General features: G+C 34.9%; 1 protein-coding gene across 4 annotated transcripts in view; it reads right to left on the minus strand.

Annotated features, from left to right (window-relative positions):
• The window catches only part of Dhc64C (dynein heavy chain, cytoplasmic), a 213,896-nt gene that overhangs the window by 87,890 nt on the left and 104,042 nt on the right, over window positions 1–21,964 (minus strand). For 2 of the 4 annotated variants that reach the window (XM_081771895.1, XM_081771897.1), the window contains exons 36-40: window positions 8,710–8,833; window positions 5,431–5,519; window positions 3,886–3,915; window positions 1,161–1,396; window positions 143–320 (exon numbers count right to left, since the gene is read on the minus strand). In XM_081771895.1, coding sequence (XP_081628021.1) covers window positions 143–320; window positions 1,161–1,396; window positions 3,886–3,915; window positions 5,431–5,519; window positions 8,710–8,833 — 657 coding nt within the window. The remainder of the gene's footprint in view (window positions 1–142; window positions 321–1,160; window positions 1,397–3,885; window positions 3,916–5,430; window positions 5,520–8,709; window positions 8,834–21,964) is intronic. The other 2 variants (XM_081771898.1, XM_081771899.1) reach the window with 1 other exon arrangement.

Consider the following 21,964-nt stretch of genomic DNA (forward strand, 5'->3'; position numbering starts at 1 on the left):
ATTATTCATATTATTATTACATGTTCATATTCTTTTGTTATTGATTTAAAAAAATACACATATGCATTGATTAAGGTCATACATTTCGCGAAGGAAAACATGAAGCATACATTAGAAAATAACAGAAGACTGAAATTCTTACCTCAAACATGACTCGGACATTCGGAGGTAACGACAATCGCTCACCATTAGGTAAGGTAAGTAGCTTGTTGTCATCCAGAACAGAGTTCAAGTTCTCTACCCACTCGGGATCTACATCACCATCAAAGATAATCCACTGTCTTTTGTTGATTTCTCCTCTCACGTTGTCGATGATTTTCCTGAAATAAAATACGATTTTACTCTCTTTTCAATTAGGAATTCAACGTAAAAAGACTTTAGTCCTTTTACACTCCGAAAACTATTGTCAGTCGCGTTTCAAGGTAATATAAAACCTCAATGTGATTTTCAATTCTGAAACAGTGCTTAAAATTTATAAATTCGAATTATCTCATAGGTTTAACTGAAACGTAATATTAAACTGCTAATATGAAAACTTTACGAAAGCACGAAATTATGATTTTTCTGTGAAAACTAGTAGAAATTTACGCTCATAAGGGTTGATGCATCTTATTATTTGATATTTCTTAAATGATTAATTGGATTTATTCAACTAAAATCTGAGCAGTGTTTTCTGCTATTTTACTTAGTTCACGTCTCATGTTTTGCCCGTCTAGAATAATGGAAGGCAAGCTGTCACCAGGAAATCAACCTATCAAAGGTGAAAGAGCAAATAATCAAATAAACAGAGAAGCCCACTTTTCGTTATTAAATTAAATTTACATTTCAATTTCGCCTCTTCTACACTTCCTGACTTAGTTTTACTTTACTTTATCGTCATCATCAAGGCTATTGTGAACTCTCGCGTACTCCTATCACCGAGTTCCAATCCTTACGTCAATATTACATATACAGAAGAAAATAATTCCAATGTTCACCCAGTGAAATAAGTCTTTTTCATGATACCAAGAACTAAGAGTCTATACTGGGACTTCTTATTTACATGGTGGATTATATCAATGCTTCACTCGAAGTTTTTCTTTAGTTTACAAAGAACGAAAGAAAGAAAGAAAAAGATAGCAAGTAAGAAAAGCAGAAAGGATTACAGAAAAAAGTCCTACCTTAAGATGTGCGTGAACAAACCATCAGTCCATTCTCTTGTGTTGGGATCTAATACACCATACAAAGCTTCTTTCGAGATTGCTTTGGGATCAATGACATGCGCAACACCTTCAATGCCTTCGTATCTTTCCAAAGCTCTTAGAAGAATCTTCCACGCTGTCGTTTTTCCAGAGCCACTTGGGCCAACCATCATCAAACCATGGTTCAAACTGCAAATCTGATACAGCTGCAATACCTGTAAGAACAAATTCAACTATGTTACACACATCATCATCTTCGTGCACTGAAGCGAAACAGTCAAAATACAGTCTCTCAGCTCTGTAAACGAAAAGTCATTAAAGCTTTCAAAGCGGTTTCTTTGATCATCATAGAAATGTTTGTTTCAATTTAAACAAATTAGTGAAGATAAAATTATAGCCAGGGAAAACAAGTTCAACGTTTATGTTAGTGTTAAAACAGCAAACTTTTCAACAGCATTGTATGTTTTTTGGCTATAAAATAACAAGTACGTACTATTCGAAAATCTAAAGCATTTTAATCACTACGGCATTCTTCGTAACTAGTCTACAATATATTTTGTTGGCTTTAAAAGCTCTCAAAATTACATTTTATTGAAAAATTAAAGGAAATAAGCATTTACTAATTTGTATTTAAAACTACCAACTATATGAGAAAAAAAAACGTTATAATCGGAACAAACAATAAGCCTCCGATGGAACTTTTCTAAGATACTCGTACGTGTCAAAATACATACTGAAATTCAATATTACCTACAGAATACATTTTTTCAAAAGTCTGGGATGTGTTTGTGTAAAAACATGAGGAAGCAGCAAAAATATAATTTGTTTGGAAAAAAATCTCGGAAATGCCAGCCCAAAATGCAAATAAAAAATGTGGCAGAACTAAGTTCACAAAAGCTTAGTGCAACTACATACATATGATTTCCTGGAATTCTACATCGCAAGTAATATACATATACATACAAAAAGAAAAATATATATATTTACACTGTCGCAATACAAAAGCATATCAAATATATGATTTAATTTAATTTAACTGTTTTCTTAAGACCAAAATTCGTGCTAGTTTTAGACTAGTGTAACTGAAAATTTATATATTAACATTGAGAAAATTTAAAGAAGCATCTTCAAATCCCTGAAAAATCATTCGAGTCTTATTTGTATACAAAATTTTAACATGAAAAGCAAGACTACTAAATTTCAAAACAAACCTACAATTACTAGTCTTCCGCACTTATTAAATGTATCAAAACTTGCAAAAATTTTATCACGACACATCAGTAAAATATGTATACCTATAATTAATTGACTACTCATCTAAAGCCATGTGCCTTTCAATTATATTTCTTTCCAATGTTTCAAATGCTTCGCTCGGCATTTTTCGTCAGAGCCATCAGCCACAGCGAAGCATTTGAAATACTGGAAATAAGGAACATTATTTAGCTGAGTAGGCAATTACTTATTACAATGCGTTCCATATTCTCAATGAGTAATTATACATGCCCAATTTATTTTGCATATCCCTGAATATACAGAAGTGAAGTGAAATTGCGTACTAAACTAATATGGAAATATAGGAAAGGTTGCCATAGTACGTGTGTTGTGTCAATATTGGATAATTATGTTACCGACCCATCATAAAGTTCTATTTTTTTCCAACGGCACTACGAAAGCTTGTATGTTTCTTAAACCCAGATGTGAACTGAAAACCTACAAGACCACATCTATCAGTGTTGCAGACTATGAGATCGCTACAGCATGAAAATTGAAATATTCTAAAGTTGTACGCACTTCTACACAAGTAAGAATGCAAGTATGGTGGACGGAATTACACAAAAGTGATAAACTGTCTCATGTTTTTATATTTTTTCTACTTCTTACCTCTCTGACGAAATGTCTACTTATTAGTTGTGATAGGATGCTCACTATTTTCTTTTAATTAATGCCATACCGGCTCTAATTTAACCTGATACTTATTTTTTTTTTAATGAATCAAATGAATACAATGTAGAAAGTATACACTCCAGTTGTCTTTGACAGCAAAGATTAAGGACAACTGAACTGCCTATTTGCCTATTTACTAATTGGTTGTTTTTTTATCAGAAAAAACAAATCCTATCAAATGTAAGGAACGAAAAGTTTTACCAATTTAAAAACGAAATTAAATAATAAAAGCAAATTTAAATGTATTTTTCCTGAGACTTTTAAAGTATTAAAGTCGAACTGAACTGCAAATAGTCCATTAAGGTAGAGCATCTGATAAATAAATAAATAAATAAATAAAAAGTTCAGAGCTTCAGCTGTTTTCCTTTCACGCCCAGACTATAGCATGATGTATATCCTGAGATACTATGTTGCATACATTGTAAAGCTAAAAAATGAAAACTTTTTTAAAAAAAGAAAGTCAGTTTCCCCTCATGCTTAAAAGGTCCCTGACAAGAGCAGTTTTAAAAAGCACTAAACTGAATAAAGTTTAGCTTTACGAAAGCACAACATATGTGAAAGCGTTACTAGGAGGATTTTACAGCGCCACACAACATATACAAATCAGCTTGGTAGGGAAAATACAGTTTTACACCAACTGTTCTTAAGTGAAATAATTATTGCGCAAGGAACGTCAATACGTTTTAAAAACATGCTATATTTATATATATATTGTAAAGCTTCACAAATGAATGTTCCATACATCCAACACTTAACTTACCTTCTCACACCAAGTTTCTCCTACCATGCCCTGTTGTGTATAGACATAGATTTGAAATAGAGAAACCCGCATTAAATACTACTGTATACTAATGACCGCACGTTCTATTAAAACCTTATTTAATTGAAAGTAGCGAATACTTATGGTATTTATCTGTTCGTAGTAAGATTTACAAAGAAAATAATGTTTTTATTCACGGTTCGATAGATTCTGATAGATAAAGACTAAAACACCTTTGTCTATAAATACATTTAAGAAACTATGCTCATCAATTACAAAAACTTACGCAGTGGACAGATCTGTCAGGATAATAGGTTGTGGGAATTCCAACCCATTACTTCTCGATTACGGAAATCTGGGATTACGAAACGAGAACAACCATTCACTTGCTGTCACTTTCTACGAACAATCAATGCATAACCTAAATTTATGAACAGTTATATGCAAATTTGTAGCAGAACGAACATGAGAATCCCTCTGGTTCTACTTTAGCTCACCATTTTTAATATGCACATCACACATCTAGTCATGAACTAGAAGAATATAATAGTAATGTATTTTGTTACGAAATTTGTTAGAAAATACTGCTTTCATTTTTCCTTGTAATTGTTTGTTGCGAGCTACAAAGATCAATATATAAGAACATATTACTACTTACGAATGGTATTCATGCTAAGTAAAATTATCCTTGAACTTCTTACTCCCACTTTTTCTATAAAAATCTTTCCTACCTGGAATCTGATCCTACAAAAACCTGAAGATGAAGAGCTAAGATCTGAATTAAAATTAACACAAAAATACGATCCACGTGTTACTTGGGATGGATTATTCTATTCCATTTAGTACTATCAACTGCTTGTAACATGGCAGTACCATATAGAAAATAGAAATCGTAGTCTCCGTATATATTACATTTGTGAAATTACCTAAATGCGGGACGGGTTCAGGTAAGCTTTTCTTCTGACGTAAATTTTAGTACTTTTTTCTCCTTTATTCTTTCAAAAATTTGGAAACTGAACCCCATGTAGGTTGGAAACAATGTTGTTAGCACAAATGGTAAGTAACGGTAATTCTACATGTGATATACGAATAAACAAATTGCATTATATTTTCTATCTTTACGTATTTTTATATATTTCAGTTCAACGTCCCACGATTATGTCCTTTAGGCTAAGGGAGATGGACGATTACAGCAAGTGATTGATGATGAAACAATTGGTGGTATGAGACTGTGGGAGAAAACTGTAGTGTACCGAGAAAACCCACGGGCACAATGTTGTCCATCACAAACTTACTTGACTGGGGATCGAATCACGGACCCTATGCACCCTCTACCCTGAACCACCGTACCCCCGCTTAACGTTTTTAGAATCGTCTTTTGATAATCACAGGGAAAAATAACAATGAAAGCATACAATGGTTTATCAATATTTTCTTCAAAATAAAATTACTAAACATATGGAACATACAAACATTGTTAAAATTAATCCTAACGTTAATAAAAGAGAAATGCTAAAAAATAGGAAAATGAAGCTAATAAATTACCTTTTCCATCCATGCTCCGCCTTGTTCATCACCCTCGCCACACACCAAATACTCTTCCTGGCAAACTTTTCGAATTTCATCCTTCAAACCTGCAAAAGCAATTGATTTATTTCCAATCTTATAATGAACATTGAACATTTCTCATGAAATTTGTTAACACGAAAATATATTAGAGCAGGTATCCCAGAATTAGTCCACTAAGAGTGACTGAGTGAATTTGCTCAGGCAGCGTGCCAGAATTTATCATGAGTAAAGAAATATCGTCAGTTCAGGGTTTCCACTTCGATATTTATAACGCCATATCGTGTAGTTCGAGTAGAACGGACTAACCGTAACAGCTAAACAGCAGTCAATTTGGACTGGACACATAACAAAGTAAAACAGTTACAGTAGCAAAATAAAAGTCCCAATCACAAGTTCATTCAACTTCTCTTGGAAGGATTTGTGTTTTTAAGACGACAGTAATAGTAATAAATCTTTAATATGTTAAGAAAATAACATGAAGGGGTTCCCAAAGAAGTTTAACATTAAGTAGTATCATTCAACTTATGCCAATTAGTATAACTATATTTGAGGATAAGGGAGAGCCCAAGTTTGTGCATAAACGAAAACAAAACTTTTAACGAATGTAAATAACTGCTAGTATTATTATAAATCATAATCATGACTTAAATTTACCCTGTTAACTATTCGCAGTAACGTGGTGTCGTACAGAGGTTGTTCAGCCTACGTTTGGCCGATTTCGTTCCTTCCCCCTCCCAGGCAGAATGGACTCACCCGACCTGGCTCGTGGCGTCCTGCAGTGGCTTCCTGGGAACGGAGTTGTTTTTCCGCGCAGACGACAATAACGCACAAAACAGGACCATTGTTGTGAGTGCTGTGTTAAATTTGTTTCCAAGTGTGTGGATTTCGCTCTGTGACCAAAATGCCGCCCAAACTAAGCCGGTTTTGGGAAGGCTATGTTGCGGCTCTTTATAACGTTCACTTTAGTGTTTCTGTCATTAGAAAACAGTGCAAGAAGAATGGTTGCAACATCAGTTTAAGTGGAATAAAAAATGTTATTAAAAAGTACAAGGGCAACGAAGCTCCACCATTAGCATCACAAACGAAGTTGCCTAGGAAGCGGTAATGTACCAAAGCCACCTCCACCATGCAAAGGAAACTTCGCAAAATGACAATGCAAGAAAATCCGCCAACACAAAAGTATATGGCTAATCGTCTTGACGTGTCTTTGGAGACTGTGAGCCGGACGTTACACCATCAACTCAAGTTAGAAAAAGTCATGAAAACTCGCGGCCATCTTCTCACGGATGCCCACCAAAAGAAACGAAAGTGTAACGCCTGGAAGCTGTACGAACGGCACTGGCAAAACAAATGTGGATGTACGTCGTAACGCTCGATGAAGCATGGATTTACCTTTCCGACTGCGGCAAACCGAGAGCCATCATGTACCGAGAGAAAGGCGCCAAGAGCTTCAGAAGGTGGGTCTATGTCTGTAAAGAACCCTTCGCAAAAGGGTTCATGGTCATTACTGGCTACTGTTACCGAGGTAAACTGAAGATTCGTAGCGTGGTGAAGAACTGCAAAATAAATTCGCTGTATTTCCAGGAGCAGATCATGCGGCCGATATACGAGCATAAGATTCCAACAATGTACGGAAATGACGCCAATCTGGTGCGCATTCACATGGACAAGGCCTCATCACTTACCTCATGATCGTCCTTCCAATTCTACAGGGAGCTGGAGGAGACAAGTGGTATACAGGTGATACCTTTCAATGAGGTACCTGTTAAATCTTCAGATGCAAGTCCTATGGACTATTGTGCATTTGGATTGCTGAAGCGGGCTTTGGGAAAACGGCGTGTGACAATTGTGGAAGGACTTTGGAAAGCTGTGCAAACGGAATGGGACAAGATTCCCCTCCCAGTTCTTCAGAGAAGCCTATTACAGTGGAAATTACGCTGTCGGGCTATTTTTAGGAACCAAGGGAAACACATCGAGCACTTACGGACCTGGCGCCATGGATTCTTCTAAATTTTTAGGTAAGTCGAAATTGGCCAAATGTAGACTGAACAACCTCTGTAGTAGTAGTAGTAATAGCACAAAGCTTTAGAGATAGAATGTGCCTGCTACATAATATTTAGACTTAATCTATCCTTTCGTTTATAATACAATACAAGAAATTATGAACATATGTATGTAGTAATAATTCAAAACATTAAAGTATATTCTATCTTTAAAGACTTCTTTTCCAACATTACCTTTTCTGCAAAAACATGCTTTTATTTAATTACATTTTCCACGTATGTTTCATAATAAGTTTTCAGCTCAAAAACTGAAGTTTTAAAAAAGCAACTCCATTAAAAAAAAATAGTATGATTGTAAAGCTTAACATTATAAAGGTAAATCATTATTATAAACATGTCTTCCCTACGTTGTATAGACATGCTTAGTGATTTAGCGTGTTTCTTGTTGGATAGTTAACAGCTTTGCGCGCGTTTTAATGGCCTCGCTCATTTAGGAACGTTTGAATGCACAAGCAGACGAAACAGCTCGAACAACTCAAATCTGTGGTGCTTGACTTAGAGCATAAAATGAATTCTTTAAATACGCATATCAACAGTCACGAACTAATAAATCCGATATCTTAAAGGAGATGAGACTACTTAACTTTCCTTGTACATTTTTTACAATTACGTCCTGTACATAAATCTTCATTTCAATTATCATCCAAATAAATACATGAAGTATACTTAGTTTATTATTATTTTAAAATTACTTTTGGAATCAATATCGTAACCAGATCTTTACTGAATTGTCCTTCAATATCATAACTACAAGAATTCTGCTTCTTTTACATCCTACTCTATTCGTAAAATGGGTTTTCCAGAAGAAGAAAAAAAAAAAAAAAAAGTGAGAATATAGCAGGTTCGAGGTGCTACGCTTGTGAGCACGAGACATGTATATCAATCGTACTTTATTCTAATCTTTTGTTAAACCATAATCTTATGTTAAACCATACATAAACATACCAAAACAAACACAAACAAACAAACACACACACATTATATATATATATATATATATATATATATATATATATATATATAACGAAAAGAGAGACTAATTTTCTCTTGAATTATATCCTCCCGAGGTGGGATTCAATGAACACCCGGAAGCCTGGGACTCAGGTTCGATTCCAAGTTCAATCACAACTTCTGACTCTTTACCCAAAAGAGATCACATTACATTACATTACATACATCAAAAATGCCTTACCTGCCATTTCTGCTCGGGTGTAATTGATGTTAGGGAACACATCAGACAACAAAGAGAAAAGAAGAGGGATATCCTCAGCCACTAATTTTGGCACCATTGTCTCACACACAGATTGAATGAGAATCTATGAATATAAAATAAACACTTAAAAAGAAGGAAATGCATACTGATAATTCAACTGAATTTTAACATTATTTTTAGGAGCAAATACACTATTTTTACTATCTTTGCTTCTCAATTTACCGTTACACCTCATCACCCATTACGGCGCTAAAGGAAACTAACAAACGAAATGGACGGAAACAAGAAAAAATCGAATAATAATAATAATAATGTCGACGTTCTGTTACAGTTTCCTGTTAACGTCAATCTCCTTAAATGTGTTGCAAAAATGATACTACACTGATTAATGGGACTTTCTATCTCTGGACATACACTGTCTAAGTATATTTTAAAGATACGCCATTACTATTATTTTATTAAACTCTGTTGGTTCAAAACTAGGTGAACATAGATAACTTGAATTCACTTAGATCCCGTGTTACAGATTACTCCCTCACGAAATTTTTGGAGTTGATGTAGTGTATTTCGGGATACAGAAGTGAAAAATATACGATATATGTCTTTTTTTTTTTTTTTAAAGGATCAAATACATGAATTGGAAGATGAATATTTGTCAACAATTGGACCTACGAATAGTCGTGACGCACCCGTTTCCTATTAAACGTCACTCCTGCTTCATATAAAAATACTCTATATTCTTTTATATATGCTTTGGGAATTGTTTCCATATTGGAATGGAGTAAATGTTTTGTCCATGAAAAATTATGGCATCTGGACGCACCATAGAGGTTTCCACTGCAGTTACTTCTTGCTTTTTAGACCGAAATTCTTTCTCTTAACTAGCTCTCTAAATGCCTCAAATGCTAGTCAACACCGAAAATTCTTTGCTGCTACCACGAAAACCAAAACCATATGCATCAAAGGAAAGTACTGTAATTGGGCTACATGTAAGCACTTTTATACATATAAAATTCATACATATGCTGTAATACCTGCACCGAATATACAATTTATTAAATGAAACTGTTTCTCTCTACTTTAAAAAAAGGAAGATTGAAAGTCAGGTAATACTAGCACTAACGCTTCAGTACATATTTAATGATATCCTTTGACATGCAATCTGATAAAAATGAAATGTACAAGAAAAGTACACTTCTAAGTAAGATTTCGAAAATCTCACAATGACTAATAAAGGCAAAACAACTTATTATAACTTTCTACCTACTGACCAAAAGGTAATGATTATTATACCATGCAAGATGAATAAATGCAGTAATGACATATGTTTAATTTTATATTATTCAACTATTTGAAATTTACGTTCCAATCCAATTCGCTGTATCAAAATTGTGACAAGGCACTTATATGTTTCAACTGCTAAGTATTATAGATTTTTGGGCCCTGAACACGAAATTATATATACATCGCCCGTTTATATATTGCATATAATATATTGAGACATTATAATAGTGACTCGCCCATATATCACTCCAAAAATTTAAATTGTTATTAAGAATGTGCGATTAGAATGCTGTTCATATTAACATGTGATCTCGTCCCGTTAATCATGTGATAACAGCCACGGAGTTTGTGTACTCCTATCCATTTTCTTTGCCTTTCTTAATTGGAAGTTTGTATTATTGAACATCGTAATTTTAAGATTGCTTGGTGACTGCCATTACAGTTATTTTAAGTGAATTATATTTTATTAACATTGGTAGTGTTATTGGTGTGTTTATGTTTAACTGTATTATAATGCCCTGCACCTGTAGTAACAATTCAAAGATCTTTTACATTTTTCTTAGTTATTTTTGTATCTATTTTTTTAGGTATTTTTTGTAATGAGGGTATCCATGTCTGATTTTTTCTCTATACCATCCACGTATTTGTTCAGAATGCGATTTTGGTATAACAGTTGATTTCTCTAACAGCATATCAGAAGAATCATTCCAGCTTGTTTTAATCATATTAGTTCATTAGAGGTGTCAGAAATAAAGCCAGATATCTCATCATTTATGCTCATTTATAACCTCAACCACATTCCAACTCTCAAGCTACTAAGGTCTTCATTGATGAATTATTTATGAAAACTCCTCTAGAGTTTAAATAGTTTAACAAATCAACTTTAAAAGTAGATAAATAACTTAATAAATTTACTAATCGCAGAATGTTTTGATTAACACTTTGTACTAATTTCATCTTACTGTTCGTTTGTTCTAAAAATACTTAGTGTCACAAAAATTCCTTAGTTCTCAAACCACTACGTTTTACTGCTACTACTCCTCCTACTACTACTATTTATTATTATTTAGTTTTGTGTAACGCTTGTTCCTTGAATGCTTAGACTAGCCAGTGATTCTAACATGCTTATCCCTTTGCCATGTCATTGTAGAACATATTCATTATGGTATGTATTTAATGAAACTTTTACGCGTATATAATCACTGAAACGAGTTTATCTATTTACCTTTTTATTTAACATGTAAATATTATTATTATTATTATTATTATTATTATTATTATTATTATTATTATTATTATTTAAAATGTTAAAAATCAGGGATCGTTATCTCAGACTTCTTATGTTCTCTTTCCCATCCTAGTTTATGTTTAGAATGGGACTTTGCTCCCTAATAGCATATCAGAAGAATGACTCCAGCTTGTTTTAATCACATTAATTCATTAGAGGTGTCAGAAATAAAGCCAGATATTTCATCATTTATGCTAATTCATACTAGGATGCTCGTAAAATTTACTGGCACTACTGAGGAACCTATGGTAACTACCAAACACGTAAGCAGCACTCGGTCGTTATAATCTATACTATTTTTCACATCACTCTTCCTTCTACCCATAAATTTCTTTCCTAACCAATCACACACCCACAGTTTGTCATAGCGATGTTGAGTAGAAAAGTATTGACTTAAAGAAACAACGAATCACCTTATCTCAAGCATTCAAAAGAACGTATTTCCGCACACAGTTTTGATGTTAAGGTTCTTTGTTTTCTACTCACAGCATCATTATCGATGCTACAAGTAGTAAACAATGCTACTCAACAAATTATATTGTAAAAAATTGAGTGTTTGGATACTTCCAGATGTTTTATTTCCTGAAAACAAAAAAACAGTTTTTGTTCGGCGATAGAGGGTGGATCAATAAATAACGCACAACAATTTTCCAGGTGATATTCCACAATCTGGAACATGAAACTGACAAGAGAAGTACTTTGAAGTTCGCTCTGTAGTCGGTAGTTCTTTAGCAGCAGAAACATGAACTACTGAGCAAAAATGGCGCGTATTTTCAGTCGCCTACTTGTAAAGTGCAGAGAGGTGTAGACCTGGTTCGTTTTTAGTGGACGAAAGGAGAAAGCCCGAATGAAATTCACAGGAAAATGGTGTGTGTGTACAGGGAAGACTCTACAGACCACAGCAAATCCCGAAATGATGCAAATTCTTTGAAGGAAGCCATGGAAGCCTTCTGGATTTGCCATGTGCCAGACGCCCAGTAACAGCATCAACCAGGTTTCGCCGCCACTACCATTGACTTCCTTCTTGTAGAACTCTGGAGTCGCCACTGCAGATGTTTGAAATTTGTTATCATATCTGTAGACCTGAAGGTCCAAAGAATTAATACCGTTGTTAGATTACTTTTCAGAGATGAATGTTACATTTTGATGTATGCTGTAAATTTAGAGACGAGTTCCATTAAATTTTTGTTGTCCTAAAATATCACGACAGACAAACAAATATATAGTATGTAATAAATTTAAATATGTCCTACTAAAATATTTTTGATTCAAAGTGATTCATGACAATATCGACTAAAGCGGGAAAACGGACACCCATAGCCAAGCCTTCATTTTGTCTGTAAACTTTGTTTTCGAAGAGGGAATAACTGATTTAAACAGACTTTCAGCAATGACTAACAGAGCGAATGTAATACGTATTATCAAATAAAGTAAGTACTAACGTGTTTTTGTATTCTTAAGGAAATAGCATCAAATATTTCCTTAGGAATAAAAAATAAATAAATAAATAAATAAAGCCATCTTTCCTGATTGTGATTCCTGGTCGGCTTTCACGTACTGTAATTCGTTTTCAGAGAACAACTAATAGTTTGTTGAACAGTTGGTTTACTTCTCGTAGCACCGATGATATGCAAACCTTACATTGACACTATCTGTACAAATACACTCTTTTGGATGCTTGTGGTAGTAATCTTTTTATAAGAAGAGGCTTTACCTCAGTTTAACGAAAAACTCTATACGTATAAAATACAATTTGTGCAATTAATCTATTTTTAGAATACCCGATATGAGTATCGAAGTCTACAGGGAAAAAACACGCTAAATTACATTTTGTAAATTTTTCAAAAGAGCGGTTTTAAAGCATGAACAAAGCGGATTCTTCCTTATATGGGATTTCTTTAATCGTTTAGGAAATGAGATCAAGCTGTTACTTTCGCAGTGTTGTTACACTATTGGTAAGATGCGCGTTTAGCTGTCTGAAGAGACAAATATCTCAAACTCAAGTAATTTGGACTTAGCGTGTTTTTCCCTTGTACCCTTCACTTAGTAAACCATCTTTGTATTCGTTCACAATGCGATTGTACCATGTAGCAACTTAACTTCAGCCACTCGTTTAAAAAAACTAGATACTCATATTTCGTTTGTACAACACAAATTTAATCTAGCGCGATGATAAATTTCACTAATAGCATATCAGAAGAACTACTCCAGCTTGTCTGAATCATATTAATTCATTAGAGGTGTCAGAAATACAGCCAGATGTTTCATCATTTATGCTAATTTATACTAGGATTGCCTGAAGAGTCTCCGCGTTATATGATTACTATCAGACATATGAGCCGCACTCAGCAGTCATAATTTAGCACTACTTTATCAGATTACTCTTCCTTCTACCCAAGAATTCATTTTATTACCAGTAAGAAACAAATGAACGAACTTTTACACATACATACATAAAGTACTGAAATGTCTTTCCAAAAAACTACACTTCAAAAGGACTTTGTATTCTCAGTACAGTTAGAGTACGAAATATTGCCCTACCCTTCATATCCACTAGACCTAGCTAGAGATGCAAAAAACCGCCTTTTTTGAGTCTGTTTTTTGCACATAAAAGGCCGGCTTTTTTCCATTTTTATGATGTTTCTATCTAAATTGCTTTCTTATAGTATACTCAGGGTTTCCACAAAAAAGTGAAGATCGATTTCCCTGACATAAATTCTTGTTTTCCCTGACAAATTCTTGAATATAAACGGGGAAATATGGGGTAAGTTCTATCATACACGGCCTCCTCCATCCCCATAGTTGTCGAACACACTCCTTTAATTACCATTTCTGTATTTGTTATGTTCAATATGAGTAATTGTTACTTAAACAAAATTTATCACGTAAGTATAATATATGTATGATACAGTACAACATACACTGACATTAAACATTAAACTTATTATTATTATTATTATTATTATTATTATTATTATTATTATTATTATTAATGTTTGAAAAACAATAAAAAGCTATATAACATGCAGTCAAGAAGATACTGCCAAGTCTCCCTGAAACCTAATACTATGAGTCCTAAAATGAAATGAAATCTTTTAAGTTTCACGTTCCACGATTTTGGCATCTAGGCTAAACGGGACGGTGATGATGAGAAATGAATGAAATGGTGGAATGAGGAAAAAGCGGGAGGAAACGACGGAACCAGATTGATTGATTGATTTTGAGTTTTACGTCCCGTTCAGCAGCGAGGCTATATGAGACGTGGACCTACTGATTAACGTGGAATCCGAACCACATGAGCTCCCGCCGGGAATCGAACCCGGGTCTCCCACGCCAAAGGCGCGTACGCTAACCGCTTAGCCACGAAGGAGCTCACGACGGAACCAGATTCTACACTTCCATAGTACGTAACTGCATCATGCACCCGCCTCTGCGCTACCACAGTATCTACAATAAGATTTGGTTTTCTACAATAAGTGTCTTATTGACTGAGAATCCGCCCTCCAGTGCGGCGTGGCCGTGCGATGAAATTAAACATTTTCACAGCATGCCAGAAATCAGAATATTCTTGTTTCTTGAACATTATATTTGCAAAGAAATCATCTAATCCGATCCAGTCCAGCTTCTCTTCGTATTCTCTGAAGTCAAAAGACCCTTCAATTGACACTTTGCTTTCTTAGCTACAAAATCAGATATTCTGTTATGCTCATGCAGAGTTTGTAGGATGCATTTCATCCTAGTCTGTGCAAGTTCTGGATCGCTCTTTTGTACCTTGGGTCCAAACCTGACAGGGCACTTACTAGTTTGTACTTCAGAGAGCTCCTTTCAACAATCATCTTCATAAAGTTTCGACAGTCAAGCCTGAAATTTAGTTTATCTTTATCTGATGCTTTCAGTAGTTTCCTTGTCTTAAAACCTATATCCACGAAGATGACAAGTCATATTTCGATTTCTGCTTTTACATGATCAATTATCCCGTCTCTGTCTTACACACAAATACATACACACAAACATACAAAGAACCTCACGGCCTCAGCACGAAATAGCAACACTGCATTACTGTCGTAATTGGGAATGCTGTATCATTGTTGTCCTCTTCACAAGTCAATCTTTACAACGGATAGAGAGCAAACAATTTTAGATTTGAATATATATATATATATATATATATATATATATATATATATATATTACACTTGCACATTTACGTTCCCTGTCTTTCCATGACATTTTACGGAAAATGCATGATTTCCCTGACTTTCAGGGTTTCCCCAAGTGGGCTCAGTCCGAAAAAAACTGCCAGGTTTTTTCGGGTTGGACCCACCTGAAAAAACCTACCTGGGTTTGAGCTTTTTGTTAGTATATTATTAGTACAACTAAGATTATAACACTGAAAGTTATTTTTATCAGATTTTGGACTTTCTTTGGACGAATTAGATGCTTTCACGTTAAGGTATGCAACATTTAACATAAGACCTTTATAAAGTTCTGAATGCACTGAATGAATAAATAAATTTTAACCTATTCAGGATGGGCAGGGATTTCAAGAAAATCGTAGACCTTTACTTTGGCGGCCCTAGCACCCCTCCTAATTCTTCCATGGGTATGAATTATACCTTGTTGGAAAGCTTATGAAACAAAGATTCTAGTAAGATAACCTTTGAGGCTACCATACCCAACCCGTAGAAGAAGAAGAAAGAAAGAGAAAAAGTGAAAAAAATATTTTTCGAAATTTGTGAGAGTCTGGCAACACTGTTTCTAGTCGTACACTAGAAAAAATATTCTGACCTGTAGGCCAGACATTGATAATAATTATACCAAAAAATGAAGAGCAAAGGTACAATAGCTAGGTTAAAAAAAATCAGAAGATAGAATCAAGGTGAATCATCCTGTTCCTATTTTCCCGCGAAATTTTTGTCTACCCTTACGTTGGCAGGCTTGGCGACGCCCCTAAATGTCACACATAAACAAACCGTACCTCGTTGGAAACTTTATAGAACAGACATTTCAGCAAAGTAACTTTCATGTCTCTCGAATCAAATTAGTAAAAGAAGAAGACGAAAATAATTTTTTTTTTCAAAAATACAATTCTTCAGATTTTGTCAGACTGTGGCAACGCTGTTATATACCGTACGCAAGCAAAAATAATCTCAGATTTACGCCAGACACTGGAAACAATGATATCAAAAAATGAAGGGTTTAGATTCAATAGGAATGGAGGGGAAAATTCTGAACACCGAGCCTACGTGAATCATCCTGTATTTTTTCGATAGATTGTGGTATACGTTAACATTGGCAAGTCTGGTGATGCCCCTAATTGTCACAAGCATATCAGCTATACCTCGTTGGAAACCTTATGAGACATCCATTTCAACAGGGTAACTTTCGTGTCTCTCGGACCTAACTAGTAAAAGAAGAAGACGAGTCAAAATTTTTGCGAAAAAATCTATTTTTTCCAAATTTGTCCGACTATGGCAACACTGGTATTTGTCGTACGCAAGGAAAAAAATTCTTACATTTACGCCAGACATTGGGAACAATGATGTTAAAAAATGAAGGGTTTAGGTACAATAGGAATGGAGGAAAAAATTCGGAGCACCGAATCTGCGTGGATCATCCTGTATTTTGTTCGAGAGATTGTGGTATACGCTAACATTGGCAGGCTTGGCCACGCTCCTAATTGTCACAAACATATCAGCTATACCTCGTTGGAATCCGTATAACACACACATTCCAACAAGGCAAGTTTCGTGTCTTTTGAGCTAAATTAGTAAAAGAAGAAGACGAAAATCAAAATTTTGGTTGGAAAATCCATTTTTTAAAAATTTATCGTACTATGGCAACGCTGTTATTTCTCGTACGCAAGAAAAAAATCTCACATTTACGCCCGACATTGGGGACAATGATATAAAAAAATGAATGGTGTAGGTGCAATAGAAATGGAGGAAAAAATTCGGAGCACCGAATCTGCGTGGATCATCCTTTATTTTTTTCGATAGATTGTGGTATACGCTAATATCGGCAGGCTTGGCCACGCTCCTAATTGTCCAAACATATCAGCTGTACCTCGTTGGAAAGCTTATGGAACAAACATTCCAACAAGATAACTTTCGTGTCTGTCGGGCCAAACTAGTAAAAGAAAAAGAAGACGAAAATGAAAATTTTGGGTGGAAAATCAAGTTTTTCGAAATTTGTCGGACTATGGCAACACTGTTGTTTGTCGTATGCAAGAAAAATAATTCTCACATTTACCCCCGTTATTGTGAACAATTGTGCAAAAAATAAACCGTGTAAGTGCAGTAGGAATGCACTCTTACTAACGGCAGAGAATAAACTCACATTGGTTCACCTAACATTGTTCGTCGCAAGATCATTGCTTTTCTTTCCTTTTCCTTCGTCAGGAACATTTTTTTCTAAAACTAAATAACTTGTCAAAGGAGGGAGTTGAAAGAAATGCATATTTACGACCCTTAGATTCAACTGATAGCTACAGCTGACTTTGACCAGGCTAAAAATAGAACGGTGCGTTCTGAGGTGATAACAGTTTTCCTTCCTTCCTTCCTTCCTTCCTTCCTGCCTGTCTGTCTGTCTGTATGTCTGTGTCTGTCTGTCTGTTCAATAAGTTATCTTGTTGGAATGTCTTTCTATAAGCTTTCCAACGAGGTATAGCTGATATGTTTTTGACAATTAGGAGCGTGGCCAAGTCTGCCAATGTTAGCTTATACCACAATCTCTCGAAAACATACTTGAGGATTCACGTAGGGTCGGCGTTCCGAATTTTTTTCTTCACTCCTATTCCACCTAAACCTTTCATTTTTCTACATCGTTGTTTCCAATGTCTGGCGCAAATGTGAGAATTATTTTCTTTGCGTACGACAAATAACAGTGTTGCCTAAGTCCGACAAATTTCGAAAAATTTTAATTTCCCCCCAAAATTTTGACTTTCGTCTTCTTTTACTGGTTTGGCTCGAGACACACAAAAGTTACCTTGTTGGAATGTTTGTTTCATAAGCTTTCCAACGAGGTATAGCTGATATGCTTGTGACAATTAGGAACGTGGCCAAGCCTGCCGATATTAGCGTATACCACAATCTATCGAGGATGATTAACGTAGGTTCGAGGTTCCGAATTTTTTTCTTCACTCCTATTGCACTTACACCATTCATTTTTTATATCGTTGTTCCCAATGTCTGGCGTAAATGTGAGATTTTTTTCCTTGCGTACGAAAAATAACAGCGTTGCCATAGTCCGACAAATTTCGAAAAATTTGATTTTCCCCCCAAAATTTTGACTTTCGTCTTCTTCTTTTACTGGTTTGGCCCGAGACACACAAAAGTTACATTGTGTGAATGGCTGATCTATAAGGTTTTCAACGAGGTATGGTTTGTGTGTGTGTGATAATTAGGAATGTCGCTAGGGCTGTCAACGTTAGAGTACATTACAGTGGATATTGAATAATATACAGGATGTGTCACGTAGGTGTGGGGTTCTGAATTTGTTTTTCCATATGTATTGAACTGATGGGTTTGACTTTTGTGTATCATTGTCCCAAATATCTGTCGTAAATGTGAGATATTTTTTCTTGCGTACGATGAATAACAATGTTGCCAGAGTTCCTCAAATTTGAAATATATTTTTTTTGTCTTTATAAAACAATATACAAGAAAAGGGTAAATTCAATACCCCTCCTATTCACCCCTCTCAAGCCCAAAAGTCATGGACTGGGTATGGCTAGTTAGTATGTTCATTTGTCTCTATGGATGCCATTTTTTATCCTTGTAGCTCCATCAGGGGGGTACCTCCCCCCAAATTCTGAAGGGAGAGAGGGAAACTATTAACACCCAACTTTGCCCCCCTTCACGGCGGGACCCATTACATGAATGATATACACAGGATTAGAAAGTTCCATCCTTTCTGAAGAGATACATAGCAAAATCATATCTCTAGGTTAATTAGGAGCTGAGCTAGAGGTTTGAATTGCTGGCTCAAGGGTTGAGCCGTTCGTCCTGAAAAGGTTAAAAAAATACCTTAGCTTAAGGTAATTATAGAGCAAATTAATGTATGGATTATGCTTATAGCCTATTTGAAGTAAAATACGCAATTTTATATTTTAGAAAATACTTTCCGTGAATAGCGTGCTTGGCGACGCCGAGGAACGGTATTCCGCATACGTTTGACGGGTTTAAGGCCATAAGTGCCGGTACTACCAGTAAACACGTAGAGACATTAGTAAAACTAATCGTATTATTTCTTATCTTTGATGGTAACACAAGTATTCTTCAGTAAAATTTGGTTTTCCAACAACAGTTTAGTTCAGTCAGTTGTTGCTACTCTTCAATAAGCATTCTGCAGAATCAACACCAGCAGTAGCGTAAAAAATCTTGTCAAATTTAAGATGCTTAATGCTTGGAGTTCCGAAGTCTACGTAACGCTTACTATTTCAAGTGCTGAATTCAAACTTCCGTACTAGTGGAAGTTTCGATGTACAGTAGAGAAAGTTGCATTTTCGGGAAAATCCCGTCGTGAAAAGTGCTCGGGAAATTCTCGTAGTTGAACGCACAAAGCATCGAAAGTGAATACTTCAACAATAAAAGTATTTTACTCTGGAAGATACTTAATTTTATTTAAGACATTTTGAAACATTCATTTTACAAAAATGTGAATTATATGTTTGTTAATTGTTTTAAATTAATTTTCGGGAAAGAACGGACTTGCGACAAGTACTCGGGAAATTCCCGTAATTGAACGCACGAAGTATCTTAAGTGAACTTCAACAATAAAACCATTTATTTTACGCTGGAAAATATTTAATCCATATAAAACATTTTCAAACATTTATTTTATAAAACGTGAATTGTATCTTTGTTTTAAATTAATATATTTGATATTCATATTTAACGAACGTCACTGAAGCTCCTGGGATGACTATCTACATTTGTTCGTTTGTCTGCCACACACACTACAGGGTACAACTTTCGGTCTTTTACGTTTAAATTTTCAGGATACAAGCACGAGACACTCTAAACTTCCTGTATAGACTTTGACGGCATACCAACCTAAAATTTCAAAATGGCGACTTTTATTTTTAAATAGGGGTATTCACGCTACAACGAACAGTTTTCGATCTTTTAAGTTAAATTTTGAGGGTAGAAGCATGAGACGTTCTAAACTCGCTGTTTAGATTATTTCGGCAATCCAATGTAAAATTTCTAAATGGCGGCCATTTTTCAAAACAGTAGTGATTAGAAAATTGTTGCAGTTGCGACAATAACAACCTTGAAATATAAATCACATTTTAATACTTTTATCCCAGAAACATTTAAATAATTCGAAAAAAATTAAACCCGGGTTTTTTCAAACCCTGCTGACTTTCCCTGACATGTTTTCATTTCCCTGATATTCCCCGATTTTCCAGAATGTGGGAATTCTGTATACTCTATAGTTAAATAAGATTTCATGACCAAATACCATATTTCGCTCTGGAATTCACCATTATGATGGATGGAGCACATATTTTATGAATTAAAGTAAACAAAGTACGTTGTATTTGGGGGCAATTTTAGAGGCTATTTAGCTTTATTTTAACTTCTGAGTTATCGGTATTTTTTCTTCTTTAGATCATTTCATTTTTAGTCATCCGCGTTTCATTTCTTAGAGCTCAGTACTCTGACTTCTAGCACATAATTAAACTTATGTTTTTCAATATATCCATCAGAGAGTACGTTTTTTAATATATCCGTCAGAGCGTATTTCCAAATTTTTGTTATAATGTAGCTGTGCAATGATTTAGCAATAATCTTCCAGATAACTTTGAATACCATTTTATAGAAATAATCAGTAGCAGATTTACAGAAGTATTTTGGGAGGGGTTTCTCTAAAGTTGGGTTTTAACGTTTGGTTCTTCTTTAAAAAATCCCTAATTTTTATTTGGGAGGAACTTTAAGTTTATGAGTACAGGCATAACTAATATTTCGTTTCATTTATATATTCAGCAATAATCTTACGGATACAACCTTGAAGACCCTCTTATACTGATAATCAGTGGATTTAGAAAAGTATTTGGGAAGAGTTTTCCTTATTAATGTTTTGTTTTCTCCTAAAACTTCCTAATTTTTATTTGAGGGAAGCTTAAAATTTATGAGTAAAAGCATAACTAATATTTAGTTCGTTTTAGAAATTCTGTAATTTTGGGGTACAGGCTTCAATCCGAAAGACATCCCCCCCTAACCTCTTTCTCAAATCCGTCTTTGCTGGTAATTAGTAATAACGATTTAAAAACGATAAGAAAGGGAGTCTGCCAGGACTCTCAGTATACGCACTATCTCTACATTCACAGATGGAATTCAGGTAAACTTTTGTCAAAATAGTCGAATGCAAGATTAAATCCCGATAGAAATGCAACAGCTAACCACTCAATCATGTTTCCTGCGCAGTTGTAGCTTAACTTAAACATATTCTCTCTCTACGGCCTATGGAATCCGAAGGTTCAATACCGCTTTCACAAGAGCTCTGCATTGACTTCTGTCCATACCCAATTCGAACCAGTTTCTACTCTGTATTCCTATTTCTGCGAGATTCATCTTAATATTGTCCTCCCATATGCGCCTGGGCCTTCCTAATGGACGTTTCCCGATTGGATTTCCAGTTAAAACTTCGAAAGCT

Source organism: Thermobia domestica, chromosome 9 (assembly GCF_964235325.1).
Source record: "Thermobia domestica chromosome 9, izTheDome1.hap1.1, whole genome shotgun sequence".
Lineage (NCBI taxonomy): Eukaryota > Metazoa > Arthropoda > Insecta > Zygentoma > Lepismatidae > Thermobia > Thermobia domestica.